Source organism: Gekko japonicus, unplaced genomic scaffold, assembly GCF_001447785.1.
Source record: "Gekko japonicus isolate JY-2015 unplaced genomic scaffold, Gekko_japonicus_V1.1 scaffold224, whole genome shotgun sequence".
Lineage (NCBI taxonomy): Eukaryota > Metazoa > Chordata > Lepidosauria > Squamata > Gekkonidae > Gekko > Gekko japonicus.
Window position 1 is genome coordinate 279,200 of NW_015170894.1, and position 23,553 is coordinate 302,752.

The following is a 23,553-nucleotide window of genomic DNA, read 5'->3' on the forward strand; positions in this document are numbered from 1 at the left end:
CAGCCCCACCCACCTCACAGGGTGTCTGTTGCGGGGAGGGGAAGGGAAATGAGTTTGTAAGCCGCTCTGAGACTCCAAGTGAAGGGCGGGGTATAAATCCAATCTCTTCTTCTTCTCTTCTCTTCTTAAGACCAACAAAGTTTTATCCCTGATGAAAGCTTATACCAGGAATAAAACTTTGTTGGTCTTAAAGGTGCCACTGGTCTCAGACTTTGTTCTGCTGCTTCAGACCAACGTGGCTACCCACCTGTAATCCTAACAAGACAAGGGTGCTCTGATTTCATAGGAAGGCAGACCAGGGACTTGAGTTCTCCTGTCTTGGATGGGGTTATTCTTTCCTTGAAAAGCCAGGTTCACAGCTTGAGGGCGCTGCTTGAAGCAGCGGTCACATTAGAAAACCAGGTAGATGTGGTGGTTTGGAGCGCTGTGGCCCAGGTTCGGCTAGTGTGTCCGCTGTACCCATTCAGCCAGATCTAGCCACAGTGATCAACACCTTAGATCTAGACTGGACTGCTGCAATATGCTCTACTTGGGATATCCTGGAAGAGTGTTCAGGGAGTTGCCGTTAGCACAGAATGCTACAGCTAGATTGCTTGTCAGGGCCAGTTACTGGGGTCATGTAACCCTGGTATTACAGCGATTACCCTGGCTACCCATCCTCTCCAAAGCCCAATTCAAGATGTTGGTTTTGTCCAGGGCTATTTTTGGGCAGGAACGCACAGGAACGGAGTTCCGGCTGACTCCCGAGTTGGCCACACCCAGCAGGAACTCATTAGCATAATAGGCCACACCCAATAGCAGAAACTCATTAGGATTGGCTACATTAGGGGTGTGTGGCCTAACACGCAAAGGAGTTCCTTCTACAAAAAAAGCCCTCGGTTTTGACAACAAACAAGGTAAACAGAATGAGAAGCAAAAGGTGGGTGTGGCTGGATGACCACACTTCTGGTAACACGGGGTGTGGCCTAATATGCTAATGAGTTTTTGCTGTTAGGTGTGGCCTGTTATGCTAATGAGTTCCTGCTGGGCTTTTTCTACAAAAGAAGCTCTGGTTTTGTCCTTTAAAGCCCTACAAAGCTTGGGACCGGGGTGTTCCTGCCTGGGAGTTAAAATCACAGGGAGAGGCTCTCTAGATTGTCCAATCAACTGAGGAAGCTCGTCTGCTGGATACACGAGGGAGGGCATTTTTGGTGGTGGCCCCACAATTATGGAACAGTCTCTTGAGGGAGGGGCATCTGACCCCCTTCGCGCTAGATCTTGAGGAAGCAGCTGGAGATGGCTTTATTCAGGATGGCATTCAGTTAGTTTAGTTTAGTTTTCTTGCCTATTGGTTTTAAATTGTGATTTTAATTCATGGCCTTTTATGTGTTTTCATGTTGTATGTTCTGTTTGCATCGTAGGCCACGTTGAGTTCCATAACGTAGAAACGCAGCCAATATATTTTTTAAATAGATAAACATTGTTCTCCTCTTCTCCAGCTTGTCTTCACAACAGCCCTGTGAAGTAGGTTAGGCTGAGAGCATGTGACTGGCCAAGGTCTCTCAGCAAACTTCAATTGCAGAGTGGGGTTTTGAACTTGGGTCTTTCAGATCCTAGTCTGGCCAATTACTATACAATGCGGCCCTGAACTTGCTGCCATCAGTTTTTTTAGGTGACCCTGAATTTTATGAGATAGAGGAGAGCAAAAACCATGCTTCGTCAAGCATTCACCTTCCTTCCAAGCAGTGGCTCTCAAGCAGCTTACAAAACTTGGAAAAGGCTATAGAAACTGCAATAACAAACGCATAAATAACAAATGACAAAATGAAATAAAATAAGAAACTTCACAGTATGACAAGCCCAAACCATTCCTTTTCTTCTTTGCAGTGCTGCTGAGATATTGGTGTCTTGGGTGTGGGGGCAGCTGCTTTTGGAGACAAGTTCCCTTTGCAACCCCAAATCCATGCTCTGTCCTGGGAGCTCACTGGGTAGCCTTGGGCCAGTCATAAATGCTCAGCCTAGCCTACCTCACAGGGTTGTTGTGAGGATAAAATGGCGGATAGCAGAATGATGTGAGCCACTTCGGGTACTATTCGGGTGGTGGTCAGTGTTCCCTCTAAGCTGAGTTAGTGTGAGCTAGCTCAAAGCTTTTTAGCCTCCAGCTCACACATTTTTGTCTTAGCTCAGGAAGGATGGGTCCAGAGCAAACTAATTTATGCAGTACCCAAATTGCTCACCCACAACTTTGCCAGTAGCTCACAAAGTAGAATTTTTGCTCACAGGACTCCACCGCTTAGAGGGAGCCTTGGTGGTGGTGGTGGTTGGATTGTCTTAGTCAACAGGTTTGCCAGCCTTTTTGACCCTGCCAGTCATTGTTGGTTGGCGTTTTCTTTCGTCGATAGACGTATTGCAGGATTTTTTTAAAAAAGTATTATCTACAAAATTAAGTGTGTGCCTACAGAGTGTGACATATCGCAGAATAAACTTAACCTCTCTCCCCCTTCTGCTTCTTCCAGACTGTGAGCGAACACCCACATCCTCCACCAAAGAGCACTTTCAAGAGCGGCTGTTCAAACACCAAGTCAGGAGGCCCTGCAGCTGCTTCAGACCACAATACTGAAGAAGGAAACGGAGCAGGTCTGTCTGCCTCAGCGAATCTCAACGTGATGCCGATCTTGGTCCCTGCCTGCCCCAAAGAGGAGGGCTGCAAGCAACCGGAGGAGCCCTTGAGCACGCCGCAAAGTTTGGGAAGCCCACAGGGTGCGGAAGAACCGGAGTCTGTTCCCTATGATCAAAACAAAGTCAGCTTGCTTCACAAAGAGGAAGAGGAGGAGCCATCCGCTGCTGTAAATTCTGGAGAAATACCGGATACCAGTGACAGCAAGCTCAGCTCAGGGGCCAGACTTGAGGGTGCCGTGGAACTCCCATGTTCTGGAGCAAAGCAAAAGGGAATTGGAATGAACTCCTCCGATCGGGGGCTGGAGAAAGGCAGCCTGGGTGAGCAGAGTAATTTGCACCAGGAGGTAGAAGCGGTTGAAGGAAGAACCACTGGAAGGAGCTGTGAGCTGCCCACTTCCTGTGATGCAGGTATGGGGCAAGCAGAATGCAAGAGTTGTACGGGGACTGCCGTGGTACAGCACGGTGCGGAGAACGGGAAGAGTAACAGCAGTCCCTCTGAAACTCAAGCTGTGGAAGTATCTGCAGCCACGTGGACGGATCCTGCCACATCCTGTTTTGTAGATGTCAGTGGGGTTGCTGCCTGCAGAGATGGGGAGAATGTACCTGAGCGACCAGGGGGCCCTCAAAACAATGGAAACTTAGGAACAGACACAAACACTGGTCCCATTGAGTCTGGTGGTTGCAGAACGGTGGGGGCAGACCTTCAGACCGATACTGCAAGACATTTAGGGGATCCCAAGCTCTTAGTGAAGGAAGTGCAGAAGTTGGCTTCAGGTCCTGAAACGGAAGCCGTGGCGATGAACACGGCACCCAAACGCGATCGCCTTTTGGAGGCGAATGAGAGCGAGGAGCAAGCCGTGATTGGGGGTGCTGGGGTGGCAGTTACAGATTTGAGGACCAGTGTGCAGAATGATAACTCTAGTGCCAACGTGGAAGATGGCAGGCCTGGTGTGGAGCCTGAGGCTGCTTGTGCCGGCAGTAGGATAGGAGAGTTTGTGGGTAGCTTGCAGGGCGAGCAAATAACCTCCCGGAGAGCGGCACTAGGAACTGAAACGCCAAGCTGTAGCTGTGGGGGAAGTGCTGATTTGACCAGCCTCCATCAGGGGGAGGTTGCTGCATGCCACAGTCCGAAAGCAGGGGTTGGGAAAGATGATTTTGGCAGCTCTTCTGAACTGTGCACCAGCCCTGCCGTTGTCTGTGGGCCAGTTCCGAGCTGTCTGAGCCCTGCGATGTCATCCCCTGCCAGAGAAGAGCCCCCTAAAAGCCCGGAGGTTGTTGAAACCCACTGCAAGCTGGACGGGTCCAGCCAAAGCACCGAAAATAAAATCCTGGCCGTGGCTTCTGCCTTGCTGGAGGAGGTGATCCAACAAGCCCAGCTGATCGTTGCCCGGGTTGTTGACGCCACAGCGGCCCCTGCTGGCCAGGAGGCATCCCTGCACCCAGAGGCTCTGGCCCTACCTTTGCGTGGTGAGGGCACAGAGTGTGTGCAGGGTAATTTACTGGGCACACCCTCTGCTATTCATCCTAAAGAATCTAAACAAAACCAGGAAGTTGCCGAAGAGGCAGCCACCCAGCTGACTGCAGTTGTCGAACAGGGAAGCCCTCTGCCCGATGAGCCGCCCGCGGGGACGTGCCTGCCTGTGGATCAGCCGGAAAAAAACAAAGAGGGCAGCTCTCCCTCTCAGCCATCTTCCAGCAAACTGGGGCAGGAGCGGCCTGGCGAGGCGGAGTGTTTTTCCGAGGCCCCGGCAGTGGAGGCTGTTGCACAATCTCCTCCCTGTGATCAGAGCGAGGAGCTCCCAGAGAGCCACGGGAACGCCGAGCCCGGATTAAAGGTGGGAGCCTGCGGCCTGGAGGCGGGGGAGAATGTGAGAGCGGGTGCCGCCGCGGGTGGCTTGCAAGGGCCTGCGCTGCTGGAGGGCACCTCCGCGTGTGCCGATGGGGCTCCCCGTCCTCCTGACATCATGCTGAGCCAAGAAGCAGAGCCCGGCCCCAGTCTGCAGGCCAGCCCTCCGCCCTGCAGGGGTTCCTTTCTCTTAGAAGCTCCTCTGCTCATTGGTGAGCTCCCCACACCGGCCGGGGTTCCTCACACTGGGGGGGAGGAGGAGGTGGGAAATGTGTCCCCCAGGCCATTGCTCCAGCCGATTGCTGAGGAGCCCCTGGGGGACTGTGACTCTGGCCCTGAAGGGTTCTTTTCGGCCAGCGAGGAGGGACCTGAGCCTGAAGCTGCCCCGCTAGAAGTCGTGGCTCAGCCTAACGGGAGCAAAAGGAAAGCCGAGCCGGAATCCCACCTTTCGGCACCGCCACCCTCTACCCCCGTGGAAAAAGTGGGAGCCAAAGATTCTGTCCAGACTGCAGATGTTAACTTTCTTGAGCAGACGGCAGGAAACCCCGATCGAGCTACAGTGCCGCATGGTTCCTTGGGATCGGTAGCTGGAAACCCCATGGAAACTCCCCCCCTCATGGAATTTAGGCCTGATGACCAGCACATGACGGATGCTGTCCCCATCTCTGATGGAGAAATGGATCTGAGTTTGCTGTCTGGTGGACCGATGAAGAGGGTGGAAAACCTGGAGGCGGCGAGACCCTCTCCTGTTACAGGTAAGGAAACAGAGCTCTGTCTTGGGGTGTGTGTGTGTGTTATCCTTTCTGTATTTGACTTTCCGGAACAAGCAAGGGGAAATATGGAGCAGAGGTCCATCAGTGGCTATTAGCCACAAGGTATAGATAGGGGCTCTGGGGCGAGTGATGCTCTGTCATCTTGGTGCTTGGGGGGGTGGTCAACAGTGGGAGGGCTTCTAATGTCCTGGCCCCACTGGTGGACCACCTGATGGCACTGGTATTTCTGGCCACTGTGAGACACAGAGTGTTGGACTGGATGGGCCTTTGGCCTGATCCAACATTGGCATCTCTTATGTTCTTATGTATGTAAATATGCGCTGCTTCCCTAAGCAAATTCATGCAGGGTAAGTCTGGCAATGGCTAAAACGCGTCCTCTGTGCCCAGGTGCCAGGTCTGGGGCATGTGGTGTGTGTTGGGGGGTAGGAGCTTGCTGTCACCTCCATGCCTTGTTTATGGGCATTGGGCTGGCTGTTGTTGAAGACAGGGTGTAGAACTAGATGGAGTCTTGGTCTGATCCAGCAGGTCTCTTTGCTGTTTTTAATCTGCACGTGTGAAAACTGTCCCTTGGAGAGGTTGATGTGGTTCTCTTTTTAAAGCTCCATCCCCCCCCCCTTCCCCAAACATGCCCATTCATTTACCTCTTTGGAGAATGCTGTTACCAGGGTCATTTTAAACTCAGTGCCATGAAATGCTAAGTTGCTAGGACTCTTGTTTATTTTTTGTGGCTTTTGTCCTGGAACAGGTGCTTAGACTAACTTATGATTCAGTCGTGCTGCTTTCTCCGCTGCTAGCTTGGAACTGGAGAACACAGCCCGGCAGTGTCTAAAGATCCCCCCCCCCCCCGCGCGCATGCATCAGCTGCCGAAGTTCTAAAAGCGTCCTTCCCAAATGAGCCAGCCCGGGTTCCAAACCGGTGCTTTTAGGTCACTCACATCGAGGATGAGAACTCTTCCCCCCGCCCCATGTTTGCATTTCCAAAGTCCTAACGCTGTGCAGAGGGTTACCTTTCCCCTGAAAGAGTTTTAAGAGTTTTCTGGGACTTGAGCCTTCGTTTCCGACTTGACAAAGCCAAAGGGTGGGGAGAGGAGACGGGATTTTGGCTGCGGAGGACAGCATCAGGACAGACCGGTCGGACGCCTTTATTAAACCATTTTTTGCACCTACTTCAGCCGGAGTTTGCTGAATGCATTATGATTACTATTTAGCATTATTATTTGAAAGGTTAAAGGGGGGGGGGAGAGAAAGAGAAGGTCTCTTCCCAATCTAGCTGACCCTTACTGATAGCTCGTGGCCGGTTTTGTATAGCCCTACCTGCTCAGACAGCTATTACCTGCTCAGACGGCTATTAAAACGTAAACAGCAAATCTCTTTCTCTCTCTCTCTCCCTGCTGCTATTACGTCGCCCCCAGAGGAATCGAAGGTGCGGCGGGTCCTCCCCCCCCAAGCCTCAGAATAACCCCCTCCCTCTGCACACACCAGAGCACGGGCTGACTGGTAGCAGAATTGGTCCCAACCATCGGGACTGCAAATGCATGAAAACTTTGGGATGGTTTTTTTTTTGGTACGTGTGCAGAAAACGAGGGTAGCTCATTCCCCTCCCCCTGAACAGGGAAAAAGAAGGTAAGGGGGCTGGCTTGTCTAAGTAACTGCTTTGGGCTGGGTGGCCTTGTTCGTGTTTGGTAAAGAGCGTGATTGGTAAGAGCGCAGCTTCGCTTGGCAAGCCTTGGCCCGCCGCGATGGCCGGACGCGTCTCGAAATGAATCAGCATTTAACGAGCTCCATTTTATTTTTGTGCTATATTGTGGTTTGATATTTCAGTAGCATGGGAGTGGCGGCCAGGCCTGTTGATTCCCCATTGCTCCTCCTTCGCTGAGCTTGCTTTTAAAGATCAAGGCTCCTACCCCCCCCCTTCCTTTCCCTGTTGGGTGAATGGTGGTGGTGGGGGGAGGGTGCAACAGATGAACAGCAGGTGATGGAAAGAAATGCAGCTCCGTGGCTTTGCATATAATTAAAAACTGGCTTGTCGGGCAGTATGCAGAGATTGGCGAGTGGGTCACTGTGCCCTGGGGTTTCAAAGCGCTAACTCCTTTGAGGGCCTCCGGGATGTGGGGGTGGGTTTTACCCACGTGGAAGTGCGGAATTGGAAGCAGAACAGAGAGGAAGAGTCTGAGTGTAAAAACGGCTTCCTTGTGGAACCGTCGGTTACAAAGCGCAGGAAGACGTGAGCGAAGAAGCTGGGAACGGAACCTGTAATTAGATGTACTTCCTGGGGCGTACCTGACATAAGTACGATGCTGGGGCTAAAAACAGGGGAACGTTCTGACTGGGGCTTGGTTTGCTTGAGCTGTGGGTCACAAACCCCACGTGGCTTTTGGGAAGCTGTGGGTCAGAACGCAGTGGAGGCATGTCCTTTGCTGAAAGGGTCAGGTCTTGAGGGATGAGGGGGGGACACGGGAGGGGGTAAGTAGCAGCTGTCCCAAGGTGGGGGGAGCTTTGCCGGTCTTCTAATCAGCCGTTCGCCCTGCAGAGGAAGCGTGGTCTGCGGGCTAGAGACATTGGCGAGCGGGACCAGAGAGGGCAGGAACACGGCTCAGCGTTTATGCGTTGCTTTCACTACTCAGAATGTTTCATGCAAGGTTATTGTTTTGTAAATACGATGAACCAGTTCTTCTCCTTCTGGCTGTCCAAAGTGTGTTGCAAAGAACTGGCAGTGGCAACTTTTGCGGACTCATTTGGTGGGAAGATGAGGATTACCTTGACTTACCTGGTTTATCTAACAGGTCATTACGCGTTGTGGGGCAAGGAGATGGTGTTGGATAAGGCACCCCCCCCCCCCAATTTAAATTTGGCAATAATTGTACTGCACCGATTGACCACGAATGGTGTTTGAATAGGCCGCCCCCCCCCCCAATTTACATTAGGCAATAATTGTACTGCACCGATTGACCACAGTTTTATTCCACCCTTCCTCCAAGGATCTTGGACAGGTGTGTGAGGCTCCCTCATTTTTTCTGTACAACAAGCCTGTGAGGTAGGTTAGGCTGAGAGAGCGTGACTGGCCCCAGGCCACCCAGTGAGTTTCGTAGTAGGGATAACTTCCCGATCCTCTTCCAGCTCTCTAACCTCTACACCACACTGCCTTCCCCATAACTCTTCCCACTTGCTGTCTTTCTGTGACACCACTGAGTTCTGCGTTTGGCTTAATCGGTTCCCCTAGTACTGGAGTTCTTAGCCCACTTTCTCCTTAGGGCTGTAAGGTGGGCTACAGATTTGTTTATTTACCATCCTAACCTTGCCTGTTTAAAACTAACGAACAAAACCTTACCTTTCCAGGAATTACTTATGATAAGGGATGAGCTGAACATGTCAGCAGGTACTGTTCTACTTGATCATGTCCCCATAGCATAGAGAATGTGCATCTTGGGTCAGAAGGTTAGTTAGTGAGAGCCAGTGTGGTGTAGCGGTTAAGAGCAGCAGACTCTAATCTGGAGAACCAGGTTCGAATCTGCACTCCTCTGCGTGAAGCCAGCTGGGTAACCTTGGGTCAGCTCTCAGAGCTCTCTCAGCCCCCCAAAATAAGTCTAGCTCACTAAAAGAGTTAGAACTTAAGGCTGCCAGACAATCTTTGGCTCTCCTGGCTAGACCACACACAATGCAGTGCAATAATTGTTATTATTAGGTTAGTTAGTGATCAGTTCCCAGGGTTAGCGTACAGAAACACATGAGGTTTCCTTTTCCTGAGTCAAACCAGGGGTCTGTCGAGGTCAGGATGGTGTCGTGGTTAGAACGTTGGATTAGGGTGTGGGAAGACACCCTTCCAAATCCCCACACTGCCATGAAGCTCTTTGGGTGATCTTCACTCAGTTGCACACTCTCTACCTAACCCACCTTGTAGGAAGAAGAAGAGTTGGTTTTTATACCCCGCTTTTCTCACCCCTAGGAGCTGCGGTGGCTCAAGTGCTTAAGACGCTGAACTGCAGGCTGTGGAAGGTCGGTAGTTCAGCAGTTCGAGACCCGGGTGCCGCATGACGGGGTGAGCTCCCATCTCTAGTTCCAGCTCCTGCCAACCTAGCAGTTTGAAAGCAAGAGATTGCAAGTAGATAAATAGGGACCACTTTGGTGGGAAGGTAACAGCATTCCGTGCACCTTGGTGTTTAGTCATGCCGGCCACATGACCACGGAAACGTCTTCAGACAGCGCTGGCTCTTCGGCTTGGAAATGGAGATGAGCACCGCAACCCTAGAGTCGGATTCGACTGGCTTTCGAGCAAGGGAACCTTTACCTTTACCTTTCTCACCCCTAAGGAGTCTCAAAGCAGCTTACAATGGCCTTCCCTTCCTCTCCCCACAACAGGCTTTTTCTGAGGGAGATGGGGCTGAGAGAGTTCGGAGAGAACTGTGACTGGCCCAAGGTCACCCAGCAGGCTTCATGTGGAGGAGGAGTGGGGAATCAAACCCGGTTCTCCCGACTAGTGTCCACTGCTCTTAACCAGTACACCACTCCGGTCCTCGTGGTATTATGTGGTCATAGTACAAGGGAAGAGAAAATGACATATATCTTGAGCTCCTTGGAGGAACGGCGGGTTTAATATGTAGTGGATTCTTGAAACATGTTTTAAACCTTTTTATCCTGTTCTTCTTCCAAGAGAAGAGTTTCAGGTGGCTAGCCATGTTGGTCTGCAGTAGAAGTGCATGATTTTGAGCCCAGTAACGCCTTAAAGGGGATGTGGAATGGTATAGTATAGCCTGATCTCAGAAGCTGATTTATGTTTTCTGAGAAATATGGTTTTCACTATTTGATTATGTTGTTACTTTGTGATTTGTAACCTGCCCTGAGCCTGCTTGCGGGGAGGGTGGGATAAAAACTGAATCAAAGAATAAAGAAATGAATAAGCTAAGCAGGGTTGGTACTTGGATGGGAAACCACTAAGGGAAGTTCTGCAGGCCATGGCAAGCCACCCCTGCTTCTCACTTGACTTGAGGGCACTAAGAACATAAGAACATAAGAGATACCAATGTTGGATCAAGCCAAAGGCCCATCCAGTTCAACACTCTGTGTCACACAGTGGCCAGAAATACCAGTGCCACCAGGAGGTCCACCAGTGGGGCCAGGACATTAGAAGCCCTCCCACTGTTGACCCCCCCCCCAAGCACCAAGATGACAAAGCATCACTTGCCCCAGAGTCCCTATCTATACCTTGTGGCTAATAGCCACTGATGGACCTCTGCTCCATATGCTTATCTAATTCCCTTTTGAAGCCATCCATGCTTGCAGCCGCCACCACATAAGAACATAAGAGATGCCAATGTTGGATCAGGCCAAAGGCCCATCTAGTTCAACACTCTGTGTCACACAGTGGCCAGAAATACCAGGTGCCATCAGGAGGTCCACCAATGGGGCCAGGACATTAGAAGCCCTCCCACTGTTGACCCCCCCCCAAGCACCAGATGACAGAGCATCACTTGCCCCAGAGTCCCTATCTATACCTTGTGGCTAATAGCCACTGATGGACCTCTGCTCCATATGCCTATCTAATTCCCTTTTGAAGCCGTCCATGCTTGTAGCCGCCACCACTTCCTGTGGCAGTGAATTCCAAGTGTTAATCACTCTTTGGGTGAAGAAGGGCTTCCTTTTATCCGTTCTAACCCGACCGCTCAGCAATTTCATGGAGTGCCCACAAGGAGTTCTTGTGTTGTGAGAAAGGGAGAAAAGTACCTCTTTCTCTACCTGCTCTTTCCCATGCATAATCTTATAACTACACTACACAACACCTTAAAGACCAACAGGATTCCCAGGGTAGAAGGGCTCTGGGATCTCTAGTCCTACTTATATCTGACGAAGGGAGCTCTGACTCTTGAAAGCCTACACCCTGGAACTCTTGTTGGTATCTAAGGCACTGCCAGTCTCAAATCTTGCTCTTCTTCCAAAAGGGACACCCGAGACGTCCTCAGGCATCTGTCCTACCTGATGCCAAGTTAACAGGTTGGTCTCAGAAGCAGAAGACAGAGGGGTTCCCACGCACCATGTCGTGGCTAAGGTGCCATAAGTGTTTCCCTCCACCCTCTTTTCTTTCCCTTGTTGAAGTGCGCAATAAACGTCCACGCAGGACCAGAGCAAAGGTCCCCAGCTTCCGGTTTCCCTCAGTGAGGGGGTGGGGGTGGGCAATTGTCCCCAGGACCAGTGTTCCCTCTAAGCTGTGGAGTCTCGTGAACAAAAATTCTACCTTGTGAGCTACCGGCATTAGAGTTGTGAGTGAGCGATTTGGCTACTGCATAAGTTAGTTTGCTCTGGAGCCCTCCTTCCTGAGCTAAGCCAAAAATGTGTGAGCCGGAGGCTAAAAAACTGTGAGCTAGCTCACACTAACTCAGCTTAGAGGGAACACTGCCCAGGACCATGGTCACCCTGGAGTTCCATGGAGTTGGGCGTGTGACTTGTATACTGGTTTGCGTGTGGCATGAGTCCCAAGACGAACCGGGGTGGTTGGGGGGGGTACAGTGGCTCTTTGCAGTCCCCCTCAGAGGCTAGTCAGCCAGTTTCAGCAAATCTGCAAGCAGGGCAGGAGAGCCGCAACCATTCCTTGTTGTGTTTACCCTACTCGCAGGTGGAATGCCTTTGAACAGGAGGTTCTATCTCACTCTTGTGGCTTCCTAGCCGTTGATAGATCTGTTCTTCATGGGGTTTTCCCCCTTCAAATCCTCCCTGTTTCAAGTCACTTCAGCAGGTGGTCGTTACTGAAAGAACTCAACAATTAGTCAACTTATTAATGTTAGCAGCAAAAATGACCATAGCTAAGAATTGGAAAAACAAAAACTCACCAACGCTGTCTCAATGGATCAATAAGGTATGGGACATCTTCATGCTGGAGAATCTCTCAATCTACGACTCAACAACCAAAAACGAATGTGAATTCTATAATCCACTCAGTATTTGGAGTCCTATCCTACAAAATATTCCCTTGACACAATTTGATTGGTCAGACATAGCCAATGCAAAATTTAAAATAATGCTATTCAACTAGGGATATCTATACATCTGAATTCTCATATCTAGACATGTAAAAGAAAAAGTGTTTTCCCCCTTCAAATCCTCCCTGTTTCAAGTCACTTCAGCAGGTGGTCATTACCAAATCTCATGGGAGGGAATTTGGGAAGGAAATTATACTCCAGTGGAAGAACTTGGCTCCTCTTGTCCGTTCTAATCCTCCTGCTGTCGCGATGGCAGTGTAAGAAGAACCATATTGCTGGATCAGACCAAAGGCCCACCTAGTCTGTCATTCACAGGGAATCATATGGGCGCATAGGCGCAGAGGATACCGTCGCCTTTGTGTTTTGTGCCTGCCTCTAGGAGCTGGTAGTTCTTGGATTGTGTCATTTTCTGTCTCTGATTTTAATGTTGTATATGCCATTAAAGGTTTATTGATTGGTAGTTCTTGGATGTGCTGCTTCTAAACCTGGAGGTCCCACCCAGGCATCCTGGCTAAGAAGCCACTGGTGCAACGGTCCTACATGACTGCCCCACCGTGCGAGGAGAGGAGCAGTGTCTCTGTCCCCAGGCCGCACATAATTCTGAGCACTTTGCTCATGTTTCCTCTCAGTTGTCATTATTAAAAGCCACAAAAGTTAGTGGCGGGTTTTTTTCATCCTAAGAAAGGTCTTCCTGATTGTACCTGTTTCGATATAAGTCGCAGGGCCTTTTGTAAAGGTGGGATACAGGGATTTTTTTTCCTCTTTGCCCCCCCCCCAGGTTTTGTTTCCCCCCTCCCCTTCAAAAACCCTTGTATGAAATCAGTGTGGCTTGTGTGTGTGTCTTTGTGGTCAGCACCTCTTGCCAAGCACGCTTGCGTTGTTTGTTCTGAGCTGGAGCCGAGCGTGTTCTTGCTTGCCAAGACATGCTCTGTGGGGCCCCCCCCCCAAGTTTTGTGTCTGCAAAGGAATAACCGCTGCGCTGCAAAAACAAAACAGGATCCTCTTCTGGCAACCCTTTTGCCACGCGAGAGAGGATTTGTGGCAGCCTCTGCCACCTCCAGCCCTTTGCAACTGTTGATTTTTGCTGTCAAAAGTTTGCACTGTGTAATGGGAAGCGGTCATGCTGCCTTCCTGGGCTTGCTGGGTGACCTTGGGCCAGTCACATGCACTCAGCCTAGCCTACCTTAGAGGGCTGTTGTGAGGATAAAATGGCAGAGAGGAGAATGATATAAGCGCCTTGGGGCCCCTATTGGGAAAAAAGGTGGGGAATGAATGAAGTAAATAAATAATACTCTTTAAAATTGAGTATATTTTGAGCCATGGAAGTTAAAAAAAAAAACCAAGCAGCAAATAAAACAGAATAAAAACAAAATTGAATAACAGTAGAAAAGCAAGTAAGTAAAATTGAATAACAGTAGAAAAGCAAGTAAGTAAATCACTAAGAGCATTTATATGTATTATATAACCATAGCAAGCAAATAATCAGCAGGTCGGACAGGAACTACGGTAAAAATGGAGGGAACGAACCTTCTGAGAGAGCCTGGGAGGATAATAAAACAGCAGATAACTTAAAAAGAGGTTGATCTGGTTGTGAAGAGGCACCAGGCAGAGGGCACTCCACAGTCTGAGCTGCAGCAGAGGGCCTGTGGCTCAGTGCCAGAGCATCTGCTCTGCATGTAGAAGGTCCCAGGTTCAATGGCTGGCATCCCCAGGTGAAAGGATCACGTGATGTGAAAGACCTCAGGGTCTCTGGATGCTGGAGAGCAGCTAGTGCTGACCTGGAGAGACCAAGGGTCTGCCCAGGGGTCATTTAGTAGAAAAAGAGGTGCAGGAGCTCATTAGCATAACTCATTAGCATAACTTGTTTGCATATGCCACACCCCCTGACATCACCGGAAGTGTATCAGAAGGCAACACCCACCGCTCAGGCTCCACTGGACTGTTTTGGATTGCTAGCTATTGGTGGGGGATGGGACGTGCAGAGATCTGTCCTGGCAGAGGAGGGAGAGCTTGTACCTGAATAAAACTTGGTCTTAAAGGTGCCACTGGACTGTTTTGGACTGGGGGGACGGGGGCTTTGCAACTTACCTGGCTGCTTCTTGCTCTGACTGAGGGCTGCTGGGAGCAGGGGGTGGGGCTTGTTGCATGTGCCCGCCCCCTGGGGGTCTTTACTGCCAGAGCTCCGCTCCTGTGCGCTCCTGCAGGAAATGACCCCTGGGTCTGCCTCAGGATAAGGTGGCTTTATCTATTCTAAGGTGGCTTTATATGTTCTCACTGGCAGTCTTTAAGCAGCGGCTGTACAAACATTTGTCAGGGGTGCTCGAGGCTGATCCTGCATTGAGCAGGGGAGTGGACTAGATGGCCTGTCGGGCACCTTCCAACTCCGTGACTCTGTGATTCTAAATATAAAGCCACCCTATCCTGAGGCAGATTCTTGGTCTCTCTAGATCACCCCTGGCTGCTCTCCAGCGTTCCAGTGATCTCGTCAGATCTCAGAAATTAAGCAGGGTTGGCCTTGGCTAGTATTTGGAAGGGCACCCTCCAAGGAATACCAGGGTCGTGATGCAGAAGCAAGCAATGGCAAACCACTTATTAAATGTCTCTTGCCTCAAAAACAAGTCTAGCTCTCCACCTTAGTGGTGCATAATGCTAAAAGAGGTAGAGCTTCTGACTGCCAGACAATCTTAGGATCTCCTGGCTATACTGCACACAGTGCCATACAATGATGATGATGATATGTTCTAAAAGGCCCCATCCTTGGTATTGAATCTTATATTTTAAAAATAATGTATCTTTCATGTTTCCCCATACGGATCTAAAGCAGCTTACAAACATTAAAAGCAGACAAAAAGATGACCTATCAGTGCCTGGTTAAAATATTGTGTTTGTACAAAGGCATTGTTAAAATCGTAGGTATTTAATTAACTGGTTGTATGTTTCCCCCCCTTGAAAATCATTTTAACTGATGCTAAGCAAACTTTTTCGCATCAAATTAGCTCTGCCAACTTCTCAGTTCAATCTTATCTCAATTCAGTGTGTGATGGTGACTTGTGGTTAAGTTCTGTCCCTTTTCGTCAAGTGCTTATCACTTTTAACTGTGTGTGTGTTTGAGACAGTTTGCCTTAACCCTGGCAACCCCAGGAAGGGAGCATGAACTTTACCTGTCTTTCAAACAACCACCTCTCTCCTTTAGGGCAGAGCTGTCCCTGCATACTGCTGTATGTTGGGATATGTCGACAGCTGGAAAAATAGAGAACCTCTTCTCATCCAGTGTATGAACTCTTAGAGCTGTCATTTTGCAAGCACAAGGTCCCAGTTTCAGTCCCCAACATCTCCAGGTAACTGGTAACATGAAAGATGTTGACTGGAGATGTTGTAGATCTGCTGCCAATCACAGTAGACCACACTGAACTTGCTTGGCTAATGGGCTGACCGGGTGTAAGGCAGCTTCATGTATTTGTTCCAAAACTCCCTTTCTGTGACTCCACTATGGAAGAAAAGCCAGTGGCCTGGAACTAGCCTTCAAATGCTTTACTACTGATTCTCCTGCTTTGCATCAGCTGGCCTTCACCTTGGCCCTGATACATGTCTTTGGAGAGAAGTTGTAGCTCAAGCTCTGATTTCCTAAGACGTCAACCTTGTGCGGAAGCTGAAAAGGAGATCCTGTGATACCTTAACGATTTATTCTTGTGCAACCTCTTTGGCTCACTGCCTCTAAGAAGCTCAGAAAAGTCGTATGCTATGACAAATGTGTTGTCTTTGTGGTGTCACAGGTGTCCTCTGTAGTTTTTCTTCTTGCAACAGGCTAGCTTGAGTACTCCATTGGAATTTGTATTCATGGGAGAATCCTGTGCGGATTTTTTTAGTCTATCAGATTGGTGCAGAAACATGCAAATCATAAGCGGTCTTTTAACTTTCATGTACCGGGAAACCAGGAAACATGGTAGGGAACTCAGTGCCTGTGTGTTATATAAAAAGACAATTAGCTGCTAGGCCTCATATTTTCAAAGGGAGGGTGGCCATTTTGTTTCCGGCTTTTCTGCCCAGGCAGCCCTTGGTGTTGCCTGATATCTGCTTGCATATAACACCAAGCAATTCAGTGAAGTCGGCAACACACATTCCATTTTGTGACTGTAGAAACTGCATACTCAGGGATTTTCTACTTATTTGTTGTTCAGGGCACTGGAATCCTGTCCTTCTTCCAAGGAGCTCCAAGTGGCTTCCGCCATTCCCCCCTCCTCCATTTCATTCTCACAACAGCTTTGCGAGGTAGGTTAGGCTGAGAGAAAACGGCAATCCCAGAGTCCTCCAGTGAAGGTTTTTGACAAGCGGGGGCTTGAACCGGGTTCTTCTCAGCCCTAGTCCAGCACTCTAACCACTACTCCACAGTGTCTCTCTGTGATGATTCCACCATGCCCTGAACTACTGTGGTGTTTCCCTGTCCCTTCTCATTGATGTATGGCATTATTCATCTTTAGGGTTGCCAGGTCACCTTGGTGCTCCACCAGGGAGATTGGGGGGGCATTCTGGGATGTTCCCCAACGTGACGACGTCCCATGCTCTGTTTTAAGGGCAAGACTCTATGGTAAAACGAGCTTAAAACCATGGAGTTTTGCCCTTACACCAGAGCGTCCCCCTCACAACGTCCCCAGCGTGATGCTATCACTTCCGGGTGATGGCATCATGTCGGGGAAGTCATGCAGGGACGTGACTGTTTGGGAGCAGGGAGAAGCCCCCGAAACCATGGGAACCCCCGCCCTGGGGACTGGCATGCCCGTTCATCTTGTTGAGCCAGTGTGGTGCAGTGATTAGACTGTTGGGCTAGGATCTGGCAGGCCCAAGGTTTATTTCGCGCTATGCCATGAAAGCTTGCCAGCAGACTCTCAGCATAACCCAGCTCACAGGGCTGCTGTGAGCAGGGGTCATTTCGTAGAAAAAGAGGTGCAGGAGCTCATTAGCATAGCTCATTAGCATAACTCATTTGCATAGGCCACACCCCCTGACATCACCGGAAGTGTGTCAGAAGGCGACACCCACCGCTCAGGCTCCACTGGTCTGTTTTGGATTGCTAGCTATTGGGGGGGGGGGAACGTGCAGATCTGTCCTAACAGAGGAGGGAGAGCTTGTACCTGAAGAAAACTTGGTCTTAAAGGTGCCACTGGACTACTTTGGACTGGGGGGCTCTGCAACTTACCTGGCTGCTTCTTGCTCTGACTGAGGGCTGCTGGGAGCAGGGGGTGGGGTTTGTTGCATGTGCCCGCCCCCTGGGCTCTTTACTGCTGGAGCGCCGCTCCTGTGCGCTCCTACAGGAAATGACCCCTGGTTGTGAGGATAAAATGGAGGGGTGGTGAGCCACTTTGGGTCCCCATCAGGGAGAAACGTAGAGTATTGATGAAGTAAACAAATAGTTTTGGGGTGTTTTTTTGTTTTTTTTACTGTACTTCCAGTCTGGTGAAGATTTCTGTTGAATGTGAAACCTTCCACACTGTTTTGTGATATTTTGGCAGTCTCAATAAAAGGTATTATGTGGCTTTTGCTTATGGAAAGAAGCAGAGGAGTTTCCATGTTCTAGTAAGGCAATAGATTGCCTGGTTAGCTTGTATGTTACCTGGACTCTCCCTGTTGTCCACTGGTGTCTCTCCTCTGTTCTTCTGGAGGAAAGAAAACAAGGATAATAAAAATAAAACAAACCAGCTGTATTGGGTGGATTGATACCAGCTGTATGTTGTAGAAGGGAGATGCAGGGTGGGGGGGAGTGGGAAGAGCTTGTTGGAGTACTGGGGAAAAGATCCACCCTGTTTTGTTGGAGAAAGAGGTCTCAGCGACATGGGTGGTGGTGGTGGTAAAGTTTGTTGAAAACCACATGACGGTTTCTCCTCTTGTTTCTGCAGACTCTTCGGAGGTGAAAACTGAAGAGGAGATGGATTTTTTGCAAGGCCTCACAGAGAACGCCACTTCGGAAGCAATCGTAAGTTCTTCCTGACACCCCTGGTTTTCATGGTTTTCGAAAGGCATGTGACTCTCGGTTGAAATCATGAATCTCCTCCTCCTTTGTTACAAGGAAGGCAAACCTCTGTTTTTATTCTCTTCCCCCGTTTTTGTTGCTCCTTTCTCAAAACAACCCCCCCCACCCCCCACCCACCCCGCTCCTGGTGGGAAAACTTTCAGTCATGGACTAGTTGATTCACTGCCATACGCATCGGTTTGGGGGCTGAGCTTCTCACAGAGCTCTGAGTGCTTCAGCCACATGAGCCGGACTGAGAATGACTTGGTTTGTTGCATCGTAAGAGCTTGACTGGGAGTCTAGTCAGGGTCGTTTCCGGCCGTTTTCCGTCGACCTCCTTTGGGAAATACACGTCTCCATAGCTCTGTTTGTCATCTCCTTTGCACAGTGTGTTGGGGATCAGCAACTGGTAGCTTAAGGGCTCAGTCTGGCCTGCCAGACCTGCCCGTCTGGTTCAAGGGATTGGTCTATGGCCCTGGGGAGCCTCTTGGTTATGGGCTCAGCCCCCTGGGTTTGTAGGTTGTACCCTGGAGGAGGCATGAGGACTTTACTGCATCTGGTTGCATGGGCGACACAGAATTTGTCGCTGGCTTTCTCATCAGAAGTTCTGGAACGGTGGTAGGTTTGTGTTATCTCAGTGAGGCATTTTGCATCTCTTGCCAGTGTGGTGTAGCGGTTAGAGGATTAGACTAGGATCTGGAAGACCCAGGTTTGAATCCCCGCTCTGCCATAGAAGCCCGCTGGGTAACCTTGGGTCTACCTCATAAGGTTGTTGTGAGGATAAAAAAAAGGAGGAGAGGGGAATGGTGTGGGCCCCTTTTGGATTCCTATTGGGAGAAAGGAGGGGGTATAAATGAAGCAAATAAATAAATTGTTGATTCTTGTTGGGTCATTTGCAGGGCAGCACGATGGGTTTTTAATAACTGTACCGATTTAAGGGCGGGAACCAATTCTCAGAATGATTTACATGCAAGTGAGACCATTGGTCCCTCTAGCTTGCTACTTTGGCAGCTGCTCTCTAAAATCCAAGAAAGGTCTTTCTCAACACCCTGCGGGACCTTTTGCAGTTCCGCAAGGCCTGTAAGACGGAGCTCTTCCGCCAGGCATTTAACTAGGGGCCGCCGCTACTGCAGGCCCTTACTGCAGGCCATTACAGCAGGTCTGGCCCGTGGTCTTAACATCTAACTGATTATGAGCAGAAACAACGTGGAACATCTGGGCAGTGGAAATTTATTCCTGTAATATACCATCTCGATTAATTTAATCAGTCGCCAGCACTTTGTATTTATAATGTTTTATTGTTGGTTAAATATTGGGTATTTTAATGTATTTATGTTTTTATGGAAGCCGCCCTGAGCCCGCTTGCGGGGAGGGTGAGGTACAAGTGTGATAAATAAATAAATAAAACACCAGAAATCCTTTAAAGGAAGAGGCCAGGGCCTTATATATGGGAAGCGGGTGCCCTCCCCCTGAGTTGTAGCCTTTCTAATTGCATCCGGGAAGTTTTTTTTGAAGGGATTCTGGGCTGCGTTAGCAGGCTATTTTCCTATCTTCCCCCCCCCCCCCTTTAAGTGACCGTCAGCTGCTCTTAAGTGTTTGTGTTCCTGGAGCCTGCTCAGACATACTGTCACGCTATTATTTGCAGGGTTTTCTTTTCATTTTCCTTTGTAAATTAATCATACTCTTATTGTTCTGCATATGGGGGGGGGGGGGTGGGGAGTGTTTGCCCAAATGAACCTGCCACCCAGGGCTCTTTTTGTAGAAAAAGCCCAGCCGGAACTCATTACCATAATAGGCCAACAGCAGAAACTCATTAGCATATTAGGCCACACCCCTGGCAGCACAGCTCGTTAGCATATTAGGCCGCACATCCAGAGGTCATTTCGGGAGGGATCGCGGGGGAACGCAGTTCCGCCGGGTGAGGTGCGGGGGGGCGGGGCACATGACGAAGCCCCGCGCCCTGCTTCTGGCCGCCCCGCTTCCAGCCCTCATTCAGCCAGGAGGAGGCAGGAGAAGAGGGAGGGTAAGTTGCTTCCTCCCTGCCTCTCCCCACCCCTGCCTGCCTAGGGCCAGGGAGGGCCTTGGCGGGGCTTCCTCGCACTCCCGCCGGCCTTGCAGGTCCACCGCCGGGCCCCTGATGTCAGGGGATGTGGCATATGCTAATGAGTTATGCTAATGAGTTCCCCTAGCTCTTTTTCCATGAAATGACCCCTGCGCACACCCCATGTTACCAGAAGTGTGGTCATCCAGCCACACCCACCTTTTGCTTCTTATTCCGTTTACCTTGTTTGTTGTCAAAACCCAGGGCTTTTTTGTAGCAGGAACTCCTTTGCATGTTAGGCCACACACCCCTAATGTAGCCAATCCGAATGAGTTCTTGCTGTTGGGTGTGGCCTATTATGCTAATGAGTTCCTGCTGGGCGTGGCCAACTCAGGAGCCAGCCGGAACTCCGCTCCTGTGCGTTCCTGCCCAAAAATAGCCCTGCTGCCACTATTTTGCCGCTTTTGAGACTAGCCGCCGCCGCCGCCAGCCACCTTACAGTCAGATGTAATCCCAGAGCAGGGATATCTCCAGTGTAGTGCTCATGGGAGCCATGGCCCCCTCCAGCACCTTTCCTACTGCCTGCCAAGTGTTTGTGGAAAGTGGGAGGGACCAGGCCAGGTTTTGCCCAGCAAGGCTTCCAGTTGGCCACTGCTGGCTTGATTGGCTTTGCAGATTTTTAAAAAACGTTGCTTTGGCAGTAGCTGCCACCTCAGCATGAGGGTCTTCACTGTGTGACTGAACTAAGTTGCAGGAACTGTTTGGTGGGTGCCATTTTGTGGCTCCCCCCCCCACTATATCGGAATTCCATAGGTGCCCACAGGCTCAGAAAGGTTGGGGACTCCTGTACGATAACTGTCTTTCAAGTTTCTCTGACTTTTCTTCTTGTAAAACCCATCTGTCCTAGTGGTCCTCACATCGCATGGCAGGAGTGAGGGAAGGCTGAAATACCTGTGAACACATATGCCGGCAGCAGCCAGTATTTCTACCCTGCTTTATGATGCAGAGGCCGATTTCACACAAGAGCTGCGCCGCGGTCGCGCCTCCCTTTGCCCCGCTTCTACTGGTCGATTTCCCACTCGAAGCCGCGCGGCTGCATTTTGACCCACGGCTTCGCTCGATTTCCCCCGCGGTTTCGTGATCCTGTTTTTTGAGTTATTTAGTGATAGGGAGGCCTGTGAAGATGCAGGATGGTGCCTGTGAAGGTGAGGGGCAGAGCTCAGGGAAGTGACCTTGCTGGGACAGTCTGATGGATTCCAGACCTTTTAAAACCGTTCAAACCCTCCTGTGCCCTTCCTCTGATTATGTGCAAGTAATTTTTTGATTAATAAAAAAAGATACGCACGTTTAGCATGTTACGTTTTCTTTAGAGAATGCTTGTGTTTTTATCTTATCACTCTCACAACAGCCGTGTCAGAGTAGGTCAAGTGTTGTATTGCAGATTGGAGTTTGGATGCTAAGGCAGAAAGAGAGAGATACGGCAGGGGTGAATTCCAGGCTGATGCTGGAAAGTCCGAGAAAAACCAATAAATAACAACTGTGCACTGACCAACCCACCCAAGAGCAATAGAAAAGAGACTTCAATACAATAAGTAATGCATAATATCCCAAAGGGAAAGAACAAAGTCCAGAATAACAATCTCTCATAACAATCAAGTCTGGAATAGATGTCCACAATGAAGTCAGATGTCCACCACTTTTCAACACTTTTCCTAGGTATAAATTAGTGTTTCGGACTTCAGGTCCTTCCTCATGAGCCAATACTGTAAGTCTCTTAGCATATTCTTAACTGGTAAACAATCATTCAGGTTTTATATGGGCCAGGTCTCCTAACATGTGGAGGCATGTTTGGTCCAACTTACATAGTAGCAACCCTTGTAGGTGCTTTCTAAAATTTAGGAGACCTGGCCCATATAAAACCTGAATGATTGTTTACCTGTGAAAAGTGGTGGACATCTGACTTCATTGTGGACATCTATTCCAGACTTGATTGTTATGAGAGATTGTTATTCTGGACTTTGTTCTTTCCCTTTGGGATATTATGGATTTGTGTACTGTCCTATGATGGATTACATGCATCACTTATTGTATTGAAGTCTCTTTTCTATTGCTCTTGGGTGGGTTGGTCAGTGCACAGTTGTTATTTATTGGTTTTTCTCGGTCATTGTTTACTGTGGACTGTATTGTTGTTTTTGATGCTGGAAAGTGCCATCAAGTTGCAGCTGACTTACGGCAACCCCATAGGATTTTCCGGACAAGAGACGAGCAGAGGCGATTTGCCACTGCCTGCCTCAGCCTAGTGGACTTCCTTGGTGGTTTCTCATCCAAATACTAGCCAGGGCTGACCCTGCTTAGCTTCTGAGATCTGATGAGGTTGGGTCAGGATGTGTTTCAAGTTTGGGACTTCCATAGTCACACCATTCTCAACCAGTGTCCAAGAGGATGGGCAGTGGCTCAGTGGTAAAGCTACCTGCCTTGTGTGCAGAAGGTCCCAGGTTTGATCCCTGGATAGGATAGAATAAAAGGATCAAGTAGTATTTATTTATGTATTATTTATTTATTGTCCTGACCTAGATGGCCCAGGCTAGCTGGAACTCATAAGATCTCAGACGTTAAGCAGGGTCAGCCCTGGTGAGTACTTGGATGGGAGGCCACCAAGGAAGTCCTGGGTTGCTGTGCAGAGAAAGGCAGACTGCCTCTGAATATCTCTTGCCTTGAAAACTCTATGGGGTCACCATACGTTGTTTGTGACTTGATGGCCAAAAATAAAATAAATTATTAAAATACATGTACATTGCCTTTCCTCGTGGCTGAAGGCAGTTTACAAGTAATGTTTTATTAAGTAATAGGTGATGGGAAAGACCTCTACCAAAGAGCTGCTGCCAGACAGATTAGACCAAACATACAGCCTGCAGCCCGGATCCAGCCCCTATCTGGCCTGTGAGCAAGTGGCTTTCAGCTGCTTCCTGTTTCCTTCATTGCAGCGCCTTTTGTCCAGTCTCTCCTATTTACTGCTTTGCAGAGGAGAGAAAGAAAGCCAAGCCTCCCTTCCTTTGATTGGCTGAGGGCTCCTCCTCCTCCTCCTCTAGGGAGGGAGGGGGAAGGAAAGAGCCAGAGAGAGAGAGAGAGAGAGAGAGAGAGAGAGAGAGAGAGAGAGAGAGAGAGAGAAATATGGAGTCCCATGGCTCTTTTAAGAAGACCAGCAATGTCTTATTCCAGGTATAAACTTTTGTGTGCATGCAGACTTCTTCAAAGAGAGAGGG

At 49.6% G+C, this 23,553-nt stretch overlaps 1 protein-coding gene across 1 annotated transcript in view; it reads left to right on the top strand.

Moving 5' to 3' along the window:
* LOC107116551 (A-kinase anchor protein 13-like) overlaps positions 1-23,553 on the top strand; it is a gene marked incomplete at its 5' end in the record, with an annotated part of 206,382 nt that overhangs the window by 47,875 nt on the left and 134,954 nt on the right. Inside the window, 2 exons of the mRNA XM_015418487.1 lie at positions 2,496-5,259; positions 18,137-18,213. Coding sequence (XP_015273973.1) covers positions 2,496-5,259; positions 18,137-18,213 — 2,841 coding nt within the window. The remainder of the gene's footprint in view (positions 1-2,495; positions 5,260-18,136; positions 18,214-23,553) is intronic.